At 42.7% G+C, this 13,562-nt stretch overlaps 2 protein-coding genes across 2 annotated transcripts in view; one reads left to right on the top strand and one right to left on the bottom strand.

The window, feature by feature from the left end:
- The window catches only part of BMPER (BMP binding endothelial regulator), a 271,041-nt gene that overhangs the window by 59,819 nt on the left and 197,660 nt on the right, over nt 1–13,562 (top strand). Inside the window, exons 4-5 of the mRNA XM_027102219.1 lie at nt 9,204–9,286; nt 12,830–12,920. Coding sequence (XP_026958020.1) covers nt 9,204–9,286; nt 12,830–12,920 — 174 coding nt within the window. The remainder of the gene's footprint in view (nt 1–9,203; nt 9,287–12,829; nt 12,921–13,562) is intronic.
- LOC113618240 (non-histone chromosomal protein HMG-14-like) lies at nt 5,558–6,352 on the bottom strand. Its single transcript, XM_027102220.1, has 2 exons — nt 6,170–6,352; nt 5,558–5,946 (listed from the first exon to the last, which is right to left on the bottom strand). Exons 1-2 carry the CDS (start codon nt 6,350–6,352, stop codon nt 5,821–5,823), a joined length of 309 nt encoding a protein of 102 aa, XP_026958021.1. The 3' UTR covers nt 5,558–5,820.

Below are 13,562 nucleotides of genomic sequence, written 5' to 3'. Positions count from 1 at the left end.
TGATTGTGGAGCTTTAATCTGCTGCACCTGAGGCTGCTGGAAGAGATTTCCCTTTCTCTTCTTTGTTCTCACAGCTCCCGGGGCTCAGCTTTGGATTTGGCCCCGCCTCTGCGTGTACGTCGCCGGAGGGCGTCTCTTCATCGCTCAGACAGGACGGGGTTAAAGGAGCCGCTGATTCGGAGGCTCTGGCTCGCTCAGGCCGTGGGGTAGGGAGGGTCACGTAGGGCGGGGCGAGCCTGCGGCGGCAGAGGCCGCTGTGACGTTGCACCAGCCTGAGGCGCGCCGTGCGTTTTCCCAGGGAAGTTGCCCCTGGATCCCGGGACCCTGGCAGCGGCGGGCTGCACAGGCTCCCCGGAAGGGGGTGTGTGGCTAGTGACCTGTGCTTGCACACAGGCTTCTTGGTGGCGGCAGCAGCGGCCTTAGCGTCTCATGTCTGTCTCTGGGGTCCGCACCTTTCGCCGCGGCTCGCGCCCGTCTCTGGAGCTCCTTTAAGCAGCGTTCTTAATCCCCTCTCCTCGCGCACCAGGAAATAAAGAGGGAAGAAAAAGTCTCTTGCCTCTTCGGCAGGCCCAGACTTTTCCCCGGACTCCCTCCCGGCTAGCCGCTGTGCACTAACGCCCTGCAGGCTGTGTTCACGCCGCCAACGCCAGGCCTCTCCCGGCGCTCCGACAGAAGCTGGAGCCTCAGCTCCCAGCCCCGCCCGCCCCGGCGGGTGAGCAGACAAGCCTCTCAGCTGGTGAGTGCCGGTCGGCCCTGATCCTCTGTGCTGGAATCTCTCCGCTTTGCCCTCCGAACCCCTGTTGCTGTGCTCTCCTCCGCGGCTCCGAAGCTCCCCCGCTCCGCCACCCGCAGTCTCCGCCCGCGAAGGGGCTTCCTAGTGTGTGGACACTTTTCCTCCTTCACAGCTCCCTCCTGCTGGTGCAGGACCCGTCCCTATCCTTTTGTCTCTGTTTATTCTTTTTTCTTTTGCCCTACCCAGGTACGTGGGGAGTTTTTTGCCTTTTGGGAGGTCTGAGGTCTTCTGCCAGCGTTCAGTAGGTGTTCTGTAGGAGTTGTTCCACGTGTAGGTGTATTTCTGATGTATCTGTGGGGAGGAAGGTGATCTCCGCGTCTTACTCTTCCGCCATCTTCCCGGAAGTCTGCAAAACCTGTTTTAAATGAACTCCTAAGGACACAACTTAAGCCCTAGAATGGCTAGTCAGGTTTTATGTTTATCCCTTTTGATTATACTTCCGTATATTCCTGGAGAACAGTGTCTGAAAAAATGGTTCATTAAAAAATTGTATTGGGCTGGGGTAATCTGGGGCTTATTGACCAAGTCTAGGGGGTGGGGCTGCCCGATCAGGTGGCCCAGAAACAGCAAAGATTGGCAGACCTGTCTTCTCTGCTTCCCTGTACCATGTGGCATGAACCGATTTCAAAGACCATACGGTTGGTTTCATTTAAATAAATATGGCCGTTTGCATGCTACTCCCCCCCACCCCCCATAAAACAAGACAAAAATAAACCAGTAACTTGGAGCATCAAAGTTGATTTTGGAAAGAAAAGGCACCCTCCTGAAAATTAACTTAAAATGAGGTGTGCACAGTATGGGAAGAAGGGACCGAGAAGGTGTTGATATGTTTCTCATTTCTGAGGGTCAGTAGGTGCTGGTATGCTCAAGGACTTTCCTTCATTGTGTTCAGCCCTAGCTGACCTGGTCCATGGGGGACTGCGGATGGGGGGTCGGTGTTAGAAGAGACAGACTTTGGCATCTGAGTTGCTCCAGGAAAACTTTGCTGTTTCTGGAGGTGGAATAGTGAATTGAACTAGTCTACCTGCCAAAAGAGAAGACAGGACGTCCAAAGAATGTCATTCTTTCTCCATTTCTTTTTCCCTGTGTTTTGCAGGAATAGCTGCAAAGATTGGTGCTTACTATATATTATTAATGAAATGAAACATTGATTAAGTACTTGCTACACACAAAGTATTGTAAATGACCTAGAATAGGTGTTTGAAAGGACAAGTCTTCTTGGAGTAGGAGCACAAGAGCACACCCTCAGTGGGGAAGTTTCCAAGAAGGCTTCCTAGAGGCTGTGACCTTGAGTTGAATCTTGAAAGAGGAGTTAGCCAGGCAAAGAAGGAGAGCCTGGGTGACCTTTGTGTCCTTGTGGGGATGATGGAGTTGGAGGGAATGGAGGAGATCTGGGTTTTTCAAGACGGGACCAGCATTTGCGAAATCATAGGATGAGATTATCCGGCCATATTTGGGAGAATTCTAAGTGCAGCATGTCTGCAGTCTGGGGAGTTTGGGAGCAGCAGCAAAGAGAATAAATAAGTGAGTCAAGGCCAGACCTGAGAGTTGTATACGTTAAGAAGTTTGAATTGTATAGTAAAGTTCAGTGGTTTTCCATCCTGGCTGCACATTAGATTCCTCTTTCACTTCCTACCACCAGAGACTCTGATCCTACTGGTCTAGAGAAGAGAACTTGGGGATAGGAACCAGTATACACTTCAGCCGTGTTGAGAACCATCAGTCATTGATAGAGTTCAAGTATGTGAATGAGATAATAAGACCTGGATTTGAAAGAGCGCACACTGGTAGCAGTGCAGGAGGATGCCTGAAAAAGGACCCTATCCCAGCCAAAAGCAGTGAGCCTGTTGTAATAGTCCAGGTGAGGAACAACCAGCAGCTTAGTTGAGGCAGGAGTGGAGGGAATGGAAAGATAATTGGAAGAGAACATCTGGAAAGTGGGGGGAGGAGGGAGCAGGGTTGGGAGGGAGTGATGGGAAAAGGAAAATGTGGTCAGCTTGCCACAGAGAAGTCTTATAAGATAATAAGATAAGGGTTGAGTGTCCCCTTGGATTGGGCACGTGTAGGCAGCTGCAGCCCAAGGGAGTGACGTTTCAGTGAGATGATAGAGGCAGAAGCCGGATAGCCTTGAAGAACTTGAACCTATTTAAAGAAGTATTCGAGTTCATTAGGATCAGGGAAAGGTGGATAACCCCTGCGACCTAGATGGAGTTGCAGGAATGAAGGGAAAACACTGGAAAGGTAGGTTGGGGCCATGTTGTGAGGCCCTTGGGTGCCAGGGGTTAAGTTATTGGTAACGATAAGATGCAGTTCTCTGCTCTTAGGCTAAATGTTAACTTGAAAAAAGAGAGGATTAAGACTAGAAGGGTGAGACTGGGTGGAGCTAAGGCTCATTAGATGGCCAATGCTATCTTTTTTATGGTCCTGATGATTTTTAACAGCTATTTTAACAACAGAATGATGAAAATGTGTAGTATTCTGTCTCCCTTGGCATAATGTGGCTGCTGAAAAAGGTCACAGCTAATAGGAAAAGTGAGTTTTATTGCTTAATTGTGGATTCAATTTGTTTGTGTGCTTCCTGTTTCCATTGCCGAGTTGACCAGTTGACTAGTTAACTAGGCCAAGCGTCTCTGCAAGAGTGTCTGTTTAAAAAAGTGCTCTGAAATTCTTCCCCACCCTGAAAATATTTAATATAAAAAGCTGAAATAAATGTACAAGTGGCGTGTAGCTAGTTTAGGCTTGTTTTTGTATTATTTTAGTTTTGTATAGAAGAATCATTTGTGGCTACATATGATGGTTTAGCTCAAGGTTTCCCAGCCTTGGCACAGTTGACATTGTGAGCTGATTGATTCTTTGTTGCGCATTGTGGAGTGTTTAGCAGCACCCCTGGCCTCTGTGAACTAGAGACATGTAAGCATCTTTATTCCCGACCTGTGACATCTGAAAATATCTCCCAACATTACAAAAACTCCTCTGGGTGGGGAATTGGAGGGGGAAGGCAAAATCACTCTAGATTGAGAGCTGCTGGTTTAAATATATTACAGTGATTTAACCAGAAAATAATCACTTCTTCCTGCTACAGTATGGATGGTTTTCATGATGCTCGTGGAATCTAAAAAGCTTTTTATCACCCGAAGAAAACTAATGAATGTTTATAAATTGCCTTGTCGAAAGTTTATTTAAAAATATTTAAAGATAAAGGAAAAGTGACTTTACTGGTTGCCTAACCATTTCCCTGCCTGCCCAGCTTACCCACTTTTCCATTTAGTTCCTGGATCTGCTATCATTTAATTTTATAAGGACAGAGTTGATTTCCCCCCCCGACCCCCGCCCCGGGCCATGAAGTCCTCAATGCAAAGGATATTATGAATTAGAAAGTGTCCAAATAATTCTGCCAATTTAGACCTGTATGTGAAAATGAGGATTTCATACGGGACCAGGTTCTAGTGTTAGTTTCACACCAAATGCCTTCTAACTTTGAGTAAGCCACTTTAATCTTTTTTGTGCAAATTTTCTTATGTGTAAATGAAAGAGAGAAAGTAGATTATCTGCAAGTTTGCTTCTAGTTCTAAATATCTAAGATTGAAATCTTTTGATTGCTTCTTTGGGTTGCTCCTCCACCCCATGACACATCCCTCAATGCAGTGCAACCCAAAATGTGCTCTGCAGGTCACCAATGGTCCAGAAACGACGGTGCCGGTCTACAATGAGAAAAGTACAGAATCGGAGAGTAAGCAACTAGAAATGTTTATCATGATTCTACAAAGTAATTCTATACCTGTTACATATAATAATAAAAATTTATATTTTGCCTTAATCTTTTAAATTTAATTTTTATAGTAATCTATTATTATTTTATAAATTTATTTATTTACTTTTGGCTGCGTTGGGTCTTCGTTGCTGCGCGTGGGTGGGGGGCTACTCTTCGTTGCGGTGCGTGGGCTTCTCATTGTGGTGGCTTCTCGTTGCGGACCACGGGCTCTAGGCATGTGGCCTTCAGTAGTTGTGGCTCACGGGCTCAGTAGTTGTGGCTCGCGGGCTCCAGAGCATAGGCTCAGTAGTTGTGGCGCACAGGCTTAGTTGCTCCTAGGCATGTAGGATCTTCCCAGACCAGGGGTCAAACCCATGTACCCTGCATTGGCAGGTGGATTCTTAACCACTGCACCACCAGCGAAGTCCTATTATATATATATATTTTTTCATGTGCTTCAAGAAATCCTTTCATAATTGAGATTTTATTGGTTGTTTTGAGGATTAGTGCACAGACATTTCAATTTGTACACAATTCTCAACATACATACCAAAAACCTAAAAAATCATATAGTTGTGATTCTTTTCTGAACAGTTATTCCAGTGACTTTCCAGCTTAAAATTTGGGGGCAAATTTTCCTTCACAGGATATCAGGTACCAATATCTTCAAATATTGATATGCTGTTACATTGTAAGTCCCACTGATTCACAATTTAATATCATATACACTACATACTCAAATTGTCAGTTGTTCACAGCACATTAACAGTTACTAGAAGAACTGGATTACCACCACCAAAGATGTTACAGAGTGCACAAAATTCTGCCCAGGAGAGCCAAGATCAAGGGGTGAGTGGTTTGCTTTAGGAGACAATTCTACCAAAAACAACGTGGGAAGAGAAGTAATTTAAAGTGTTTAAGACATTAAATGCACAACTGACTCCAAACTGCCATTTAGTGTGCTTTGTATTATAGGATAGAAAAGCTACCCCCCATCTGTGGAATGTTAAGCTGACACCCAAGACAATCAAACCTCCCATATTCAATATCCCACTATTTTCTGGTTGTACCAAAAAATAAACAACCAGCAAATGATTTCACCTCTTAAAAAAAAGCATTTACACTTAAAAAATGGGATGAGGTGGGATTCCTTCCTTTTTAAAAATGTTTCTAGAGCTACTAAAAAACTTGCATTTACAAAATAGTTGATAAAAATATTCCTCTGGGTTGTACAAGAAGGGAAACAGGGACTACTGATAGGACCAGGTGTGTGATATTAATCAGACTTGGCTTCTTTCTCTCCTGCTTCATCAGAAGCTGGGCTCTTCTCATTTTTAGTTTCTCCATTTTCTGCAGGTAAGTCTTCTTTAGTCTCTTGGTTAGCCACTTCAGCCTGTTTTCCCTTTGCTCCCCTTTTCCCTTTTTTTTTTTTTTTTTTTTTTTGGCAGTACGCGGGCCTCTCACTGTTGTGGCCTCTCCTGTTGCGGAGCACAGGCTCCAGACGCGCAGGCTCAGAGGCCATGGCTCACGGGCCCAGCCGCTCCGCGTCATGTGGGATCCTCCCGGACCAGGGCACAAACCGGTGTCCCCTGTATCGGCAGGCGGACTCTCAACCACTGCGCCACCAGGGAAGCCCCCCTTTTCCCTTTTGTTTGCACTTTTTTGTCAGAAGATTTATCCTTTCCTGCCGCCTTTTTTGGCTTCCTTTCCACTTTTGCAGGAGCCGGTTTAGCTGACAACCTCGCCGATCTCCTCTTGGGCTCCTCGTTCGCCACCCCCTTGGCGGAGCTGACCTTCCTCTTGGGCATTGTGGCGGCGGGGTGGGCGCGTGCCGGGTGCGTGCTGGGTGCCTGCGGGCCGCGGCACGCCGAGAGCCTTCGCGAAGCTGGGCTGCCTGGCCGCTGCCGCTCCTCCCAACGCCCGAGCTGCTCACTATTATATTTTATGAAAGTATTGGCCCGCATTGTATTGGAAAAATAAAAGCAGAACAAACCTTTCACTAGAGATGGTTTGAGAAACACTGCCTCAATGTATGATGGAGAATTTGCTTTGCCTCTTTTTCTACCCTGGCCAATAGTAGTTATTTAATATATTCCTCCTCTGGAGTTTCAATGAAAAGAGGGACAAGATATTGCCTGTCTGCCCTATTAACAGCATAAAATTGGTGGTAAATAGATTTTATTATAAAGAAATTTGCCTTACAGAGAATAAGAAGTAAGTCTGGAGTAAATCTGAGGTTCCCTTTGATTGTGTGTATGTGTGAGTCTTCACACAGCTCATGTTAGTGTCTTGCATTAAGATGTTTATCTTAGAACATGAACCCAAAGAGCAGTGAAAATGTCCTTTCTGAAATTATCTTATCCCCAAGAATCCCTTACATATGAAATCTACTAGGATGCTTTGTCTATTGGAGTCTCCAAAACCAATCAATGCTGTTGAGGGTAGGTAAGGTATGGATTATACTTTTGAAAGAGGTTAACGCCTATATTTTTGAGTCTATTCATTCATTCAGACTCATCCGGCATTTGGGAAAATCTATTATATGGACTCAGGTGTGGTAGACTGACGTGTCAACAAGGGCAGTTAAGCAATGAAGCTCATCATAATTTGACCTGGGTCTTTATATGTTAAACTGTGGTGGAGGAGCCAGCCTTCCAGTTGAGTTATTTGAAGCAGAAAACATTGCTGGGTTCCCTGCATTGTGGACCACTGGTGCCAATACCTTTTACCCCATTTTGGGTGGAATAATCCAGAGAGGTCTGCCCTACTCCTGGAAGCCCTTTGCACATGGCCTGGCATTGTCTGGGAACAGTCTCTTGGCCTGCAGTTCCTGCCTGGTCTATATGGGCTTGTAGTGTACTTCCTCCTTCAAAGTAAAAAAGGCAAGCTCTTTGCCTGCCCTATTAGCAGCATAAAAATCACTCTTTCTTTCAGTTTTTTTTTTTTAATCCAGAGGCTGAAAATATATAACATATTTGGAAACTCCACTGGCAGACTTGGCAGGCATTTCATATTTACTTGGACTTAACATGAATTGGATTTGGTCTTCTGATTTCCCCACCTCCATCTCTCGGAACAAGTTATTTATTAACCGAGTAAGTCTGTGGTAGTGGATCAGACATGCGCATGGCACGTCTTTTGTAAGTGCGTTTGTTCCGTAAGATTTATGCTAGCCCAAATTATTTTATACTTGTTTTCATTGTTGAAAATTTACTGTGTTCATTCTGGGTTTGGCGTAAGTATTTGTAGTGTGCTAGGCGTTCCTGTGGTTGAACATTTTATCGCTGTAACACTTCATGCAAAGGAAATTAAAAAATATAGAGTGAAAGCATTTCCTAATATGGTTCCAATCAGCTGTGTACTTTAGTAATTTGATTTGTAGGAACTAGAGAGAAGAGTGTCACTGAGCTCTTTTCAGTCATTCATAATTCTCTGGGAATTCAAATCATGGTTCCAAGTTTATGAAAACATCTATTGAAATCTTAAGTCCTTTATTTTTCTGTTTGTATTGAGGTTGTTTTTTTGTTTTGTTTTGTTTTGTTTTTTTATTACCACTGCAGTATCTAAAAGAATTCAGAGAAGGAGGTGAGTCTCCTCTTTGTATCTTGGACAAGAAAAACTGATGGGAATTGAGGTTGATTGGCTTGGCAGAAGTCAGTCACTGGTACAGAGGGGCAGGCCCTTTTATTTCTGCATTATCCCATGTGTGTGTTCCTGCTGCTGTACTCTTTGGGCTAAGCAGTTGGGCTATAATTGGTAAATTCCATTTGCCTGGTGTGCTCCTAATAATCTATTGTGCAATTACTAGTGGCATAGCCAGGTGCATCTTCCCGGAAAATGTAACTCACAAGGTGGAGGATGTTATTTGGGCAAACTAATTCAAGATCTAGGTTGTGATCCTTGCATCATTATTTCTTTGACTCTTTCTCTACAGAGACTTAAACTTGTTTCCTTTTCTGAGAGTCTCTGGCCTTTGACTTCTGTTTTTGCCAGTGAATAAGCATGACTTCTGTTTTGGCTAGTGAATTAACATGTGATAATCCATATATTGTTAGTTTCAGATTTCCTTAATCTAGTTCACACCTAAAAGTAAAATCAAAGTGAAATATGAAATCATAGCTCTTAGAGCTTGGAGGCAAGGCTTGGAAGGTTTCATCTGTTGAAGACAGTAGTAGCTTGTCAGGAGTCTTAGATGCATGTAGAATTTTGCAATCATTTCCTATATTTTAATTTTTTGCTTTTATTTCTTACCATGTTTTACATTTCCCTCTTGACCTTCAGCAATCTTAAGTTCATGTAGTGTTGTGTAAAGTCCCCTTTCACAGTGGTGTTTTGAGCCCTGGTCCTCCTCATACTTGACTAGGCATAAATAAAGTCACGAGGTTATGCATTTTGGCCAAGAGAGTTCATCAATCAGTGGTTTTCTATTTGAAAATATAGTCTGTGAGGTTAATCTTTTCAGTAGTCAAAGAATTAATGTAAGCGAAAGCTAGTGGATATTCAGCAGTCTTAGTTGTGTTTGGAGGAAAATAGCCAAGGAGCATGGTGGTTCCTATGATCGCTAGTTCTGGCTTAGAAGACATAACTTCTTTTGCTTCAAAGATAAAGGAAACCCACATTCATTCTTGGCCTTTCTTCCTGCTTCTGTGTTTCGTCTAGGTTGTACCTATGAAGGAAGTACCTATAACAGCTCCTTCAAATGGCAGAGTCCTGCTGAAGCCTGTGTCCTGCGCCAGTGCCAGGTAAAGTCCATCTATTTTACTCTCCAGTGAGAAGAAATCCATAAAGTCCTCTTCAGAAAACCTTTTCCGATATCACAGAACAAAACTCCAAAGAAAAAAGCAAAACAAAAATGAGAAACAAATGAAAAACCAACTGTATCCTTGTCCAAATTTATTGTGACAGTCACCATAACAAGACAGTTACAGGATAGATGTTGCATGGGACTTGCTTCCAGAAACGCATAGCAGAATTGTTCACCATTGTTAAACTGTGCCTGGAAAAACTCTGAGAAGATGCATATGTCCTTGGGGAAAATTCATGTCTTCCTGTGAGTCAGCTTTGCAAAACACAAATTCTTATTAGCAGAAAGAGGTATTGTTAGAGGATATATGTTTCCCTTTTTTTGATTTAGAAACATTTTGAGCAGGAGCCAGTCTGCAGACTGTGTTAAATCAAAGCAGTTAGTACATTGTAACCTCAGTGATTTCAACGCAACAAATTTAAGAACCACCAGTTTGGATCCTAGGGAGCCGACTGTGCCTGGTGCTTGCTGAACTCTGCAAAGAGAACTGTTTCCCTGTGGCTCTAATCGTTACAGGTCTTAAACAGGCAAGATAAACCAAAGGGGAAATGAAGAATTGAAATTGTCTAATTCCTTTTCTTTAAAGAAATACTCTGTTAAAAAAATGATCATCTAATTTTGACATAATTTAAAAATTTTTCTCTGTAGAGAAGATACTGTTAAATCATTTTCCCCCAGTCTCATTTCACTGTTCAAGGGTATACTTTTGCATTTAAAGGAGAACCAAGGTTAGTATAATAATGCATATTTCTCTCTGATCTTATCGCAAGTATATTGACATTTAGTTTATTGAAATCTAAATTTTATGTAATCATGTTCTTTGCATAAGCCCACAGTGGGCATGTTCACTCGTAAGATCTTCAGTTACTTGTTCAGTTAAATGTTCAGTTTATTTATGTAGTAATCTAAATTATTTATGAAAATAAGCAGTAGTTAGAACAGATATGAATAATAGATTAATTGACTCAATAAATATTTGTTGAATTTTTACCCTGAGTTATACATGCAATCAGCTTCATGGAACAAAATAATGACAGCAATGACTTTTAATAACATGAAAAGCCCACATTCATTCTGAAATTTGCATCACCCCATCCCCACCCTGCTTCTTGACCGACGTGATTTCCAATCTTTGAGAGGGACACTCCGAAAGCCATGGTTACACTGTCTTTCAAACAAGATGATTGCATGCCTTTTGGAGTGTAGTGTAACATTTTTATACAGTAGTCAGAAGTCTTGACAGTCTTCCAGTTGCATGGACCAGTGGTGAATTTTGCTGCCTTTGGATGAAGGCTTTGTTTAAATTAAATGGAAACTATTATCTGGGAGGGAATATTCTGTTGACTGAATAACACATCAAGGCTTCATCAATTGTGAATATCGGCTTTGGTCACTAGCCATTCACCAGCGGCCAGAGAGAATGTTGCAGGAATATCGAATTATTACTGGAAGAGATCTTAAAGACCAACATCCCTGGGAGTGAGGAAATGCTGAACTATAGACTGGAGTTCAGAAAGGGGACGTTAGCTACCAGGAATGAACTTTGCCTTTTAATTTTTTTCCTTTTATAATACTTTGCCTACGCCCTGTTAGCTAGTTTCAAAATATTATTTCACTCAATAACCATAAAAGCAAACTTCTGTTAAGGTAGTTACAAAAAGCTGCTCCTCTGCTCAGCTGGTACCTTCCCACTCTTGCTTACTTTCTTCCTTCTTTAGGGAAGGAGACTTCATCTCAATGCAGGAAATGACCATTTACTGGTACCCATCAGGGAAGTCTTCCTTTAAGATCCTCCTCTGCACAGTGACACAATTGCAACCTCTCTCTCCAAGATCTTCTCTTCTCAGGGTGTAGAATCAGTAACAGAAGAGAGAGTATAGTGTAGTGAGTAAAATATGGGCATTGCCATTCACATAACTTGTTACTTAACCTCTCTAGACCACATTTTCATCACCCATAAAATGAGATAGTACTACCTCATAGGGTGGTCGTAAGAATAAGCAACACTGTCATTTAAAACACTTCTGGCTGAGCCTACAAGTACTGGGTACAACTAGATACCAGACAGATAACAGCTAGTCTAATGATCTGGTTTATTTCCATTTGAGTTGAAATCCAACTTATTTCTTATGTCTTCGTACGGAAGGAGTTCTGATGGTGGAAAATTTACCATTATTTTCCACTTTTAGTGTCTTACTGGAAGAGGAAAATTTGAAGATCAGAGACAGGAAATTCATGCTGGGAAGTAACCTGAATCCTCCATCTGGATTGCAGATACTAAAGGGAAATTGATCCTGGGCTTTTTGCATTGCTTCAGTTACATAACTAAAGCCCAGTTCCTTTTTTGATGTTGTATGTTGCTGGTATTTTGGCATTTTTTTTCCTTCACAAATGTGATATAGACCACAATAAATTCCCCTGGTAGTGGAAGCCTCAGGTCTGACAGATATGAAGGCAGTTAGGATATAACCTTCCTTGTTGGATTGAGATGATATGGTAGCAGAAACGATGAAGAAAATTATCTAGTTGTCAAATTGTTACATAGTTTTTTAGCTTTCGTTACCACTCCCCTGAAAACAAAATTAAACAAACAAACAAACATACAAATCCATTTTATAAAATGGGTAGAGAATATAGAGAAAAATCCCTCAAAGACCAACTCTGAAAATTAATTAAAAAAATGTTTTAATCGACATTAAAATACTAGAGTCCCAAGATCAGTTTGCAAATGAGTCCCTTGATTTCATTATTAAGACCAAAAGTGTTTATTTTGACAGAACATAATATGAACGTTAAAATAGTTTTATGTAATCTCTTCATCTGATGACTGACAGCCACACTGTCTGCGAGGCCCAGAGAAATTTCTAAGATTGCAGAGCTGGTGTCTAGTTATTCCTGGAAGGGTGGTGAGGATTTAGGTCTCCAGATGCCAGTCTGGAATATTATGTTTGTACTCTGCCTTATAATTAATGGCTTAAAGTGCAATAACAATTACAGAAAATATAGTCAGTGTTGAAAACTTAAAACAATTGTGAATGAACAGCTAGACTCTGTTAGCTACTGACTGACAGCATGGAGGTTTTAAATACTAGATTTAAAAGAAAGAAAGGAAGGACTGAAGGAAAGAAGGAAGGAAGAAAGAAAGAAAGACAGAAAGAGAAAGAAAGAAAGGAAGGAAGAAAGAAAGAAAGGAAGGAGGAAAGAGAGAGACAGGGAGGGAGGGAGGAAGAAAGAAAGGAAATTAGAGTCAAAGAGAAAGAACTAGAACAGGGAGTAGAACAGGTACAGGATTTGCACTTTGAGATGGGGCGAGCTGGGGCCATCAGACTTCATTTGTGCCATATATCTCTGCACCTGACACCCATCCCACCTTTGCACTTTTTGTGTTTGAATTCTTCTCCTACTAAGTTGATTACTTTCCAAAAGTAAGTCCTCAGTGGGAATTCTGGGCTGACTTTCCTTGCGGTGTTCTGTTTTTCAGGAAGGCGTTGTCACAGAGTCTGAGGTGCGATGTGTCGTTCATTGTAAAAACCCTTCCAAGCATCTGGGAAAATGCTGCCCCACTTGTCCAGGTAACATTCTCAGGAAGGGGAAGGCGGCGAGGCTCCCTGGTACAGTACAACACTGTTGAAATCCCTCTGGGTTCTCACAGGAATGCATGATTTTCCCCACTCCTGCGTGGAATTTTTCTCACTTTACGTCTGTGTACCTAATGGGTTAGGAGAGCAAACTCCTTTTCTTAGAAGTGTCCGGTTGGACTCTGGCGTGTCCGGGATGACTGCAACGTGCTGTAGGTCTTGGCAAGGATGCTTCAGGCTCCGGAGGCCTGCTTTCCACTCCACAGGGCCACAGGTAACGCTTATTTTGGAAGGAAAGGCTGTGGCTTTCGCTTACTTCCAGAAATGTCTTTTTACTGCTTCATATTGCAATACCTTGGCCAGAGCTCGCCTTGGTGATGAGGCGACCAGATGTTTTCTGAACACCGAGAGCTGTGTCCCTAAGATGATTTAGTTAGGGCTTTGCTGGTCTCAGTTTTCGGCGTGGCGCAGTGAGTGGGACCCACTGTCTTTTTAGAGGGTCCCACGGCCTAGCTGACAGCAAAGGGATCTTTCCTTTCCATTGGTTGGGTGTTTCCTCTTACTTTTCTGCACAGGATTACAAAGGCCGCCTGCATCTTCTCTTGCCCTTAGGTACCAGCCTGGGGATTTTGAGGT

The sequence above is a fragment of the Aethalodelphis obliquidens genome, unplaced genomic scaffold (genome assembly GCF_003676395.1).
Source record: "Aethalodelphis obliquidens isolate GAN/ISIS:26980383/991018 unplaced genomic scaffold, ASM367639v1 scaffold5, whole genome shotgun sequence".
NCBI lineage: Eukaryota > Metazoa > Chordata > Mammalia > Artiodactyla > Delphinidae > Aethalodelphis > Aethalodelphis obliquidens.
The sequence above is the reverse complement of the archived record's forward strand: the minus strand, read 5'-3'. Positions and strand labels throughout refer to the sequence as shown.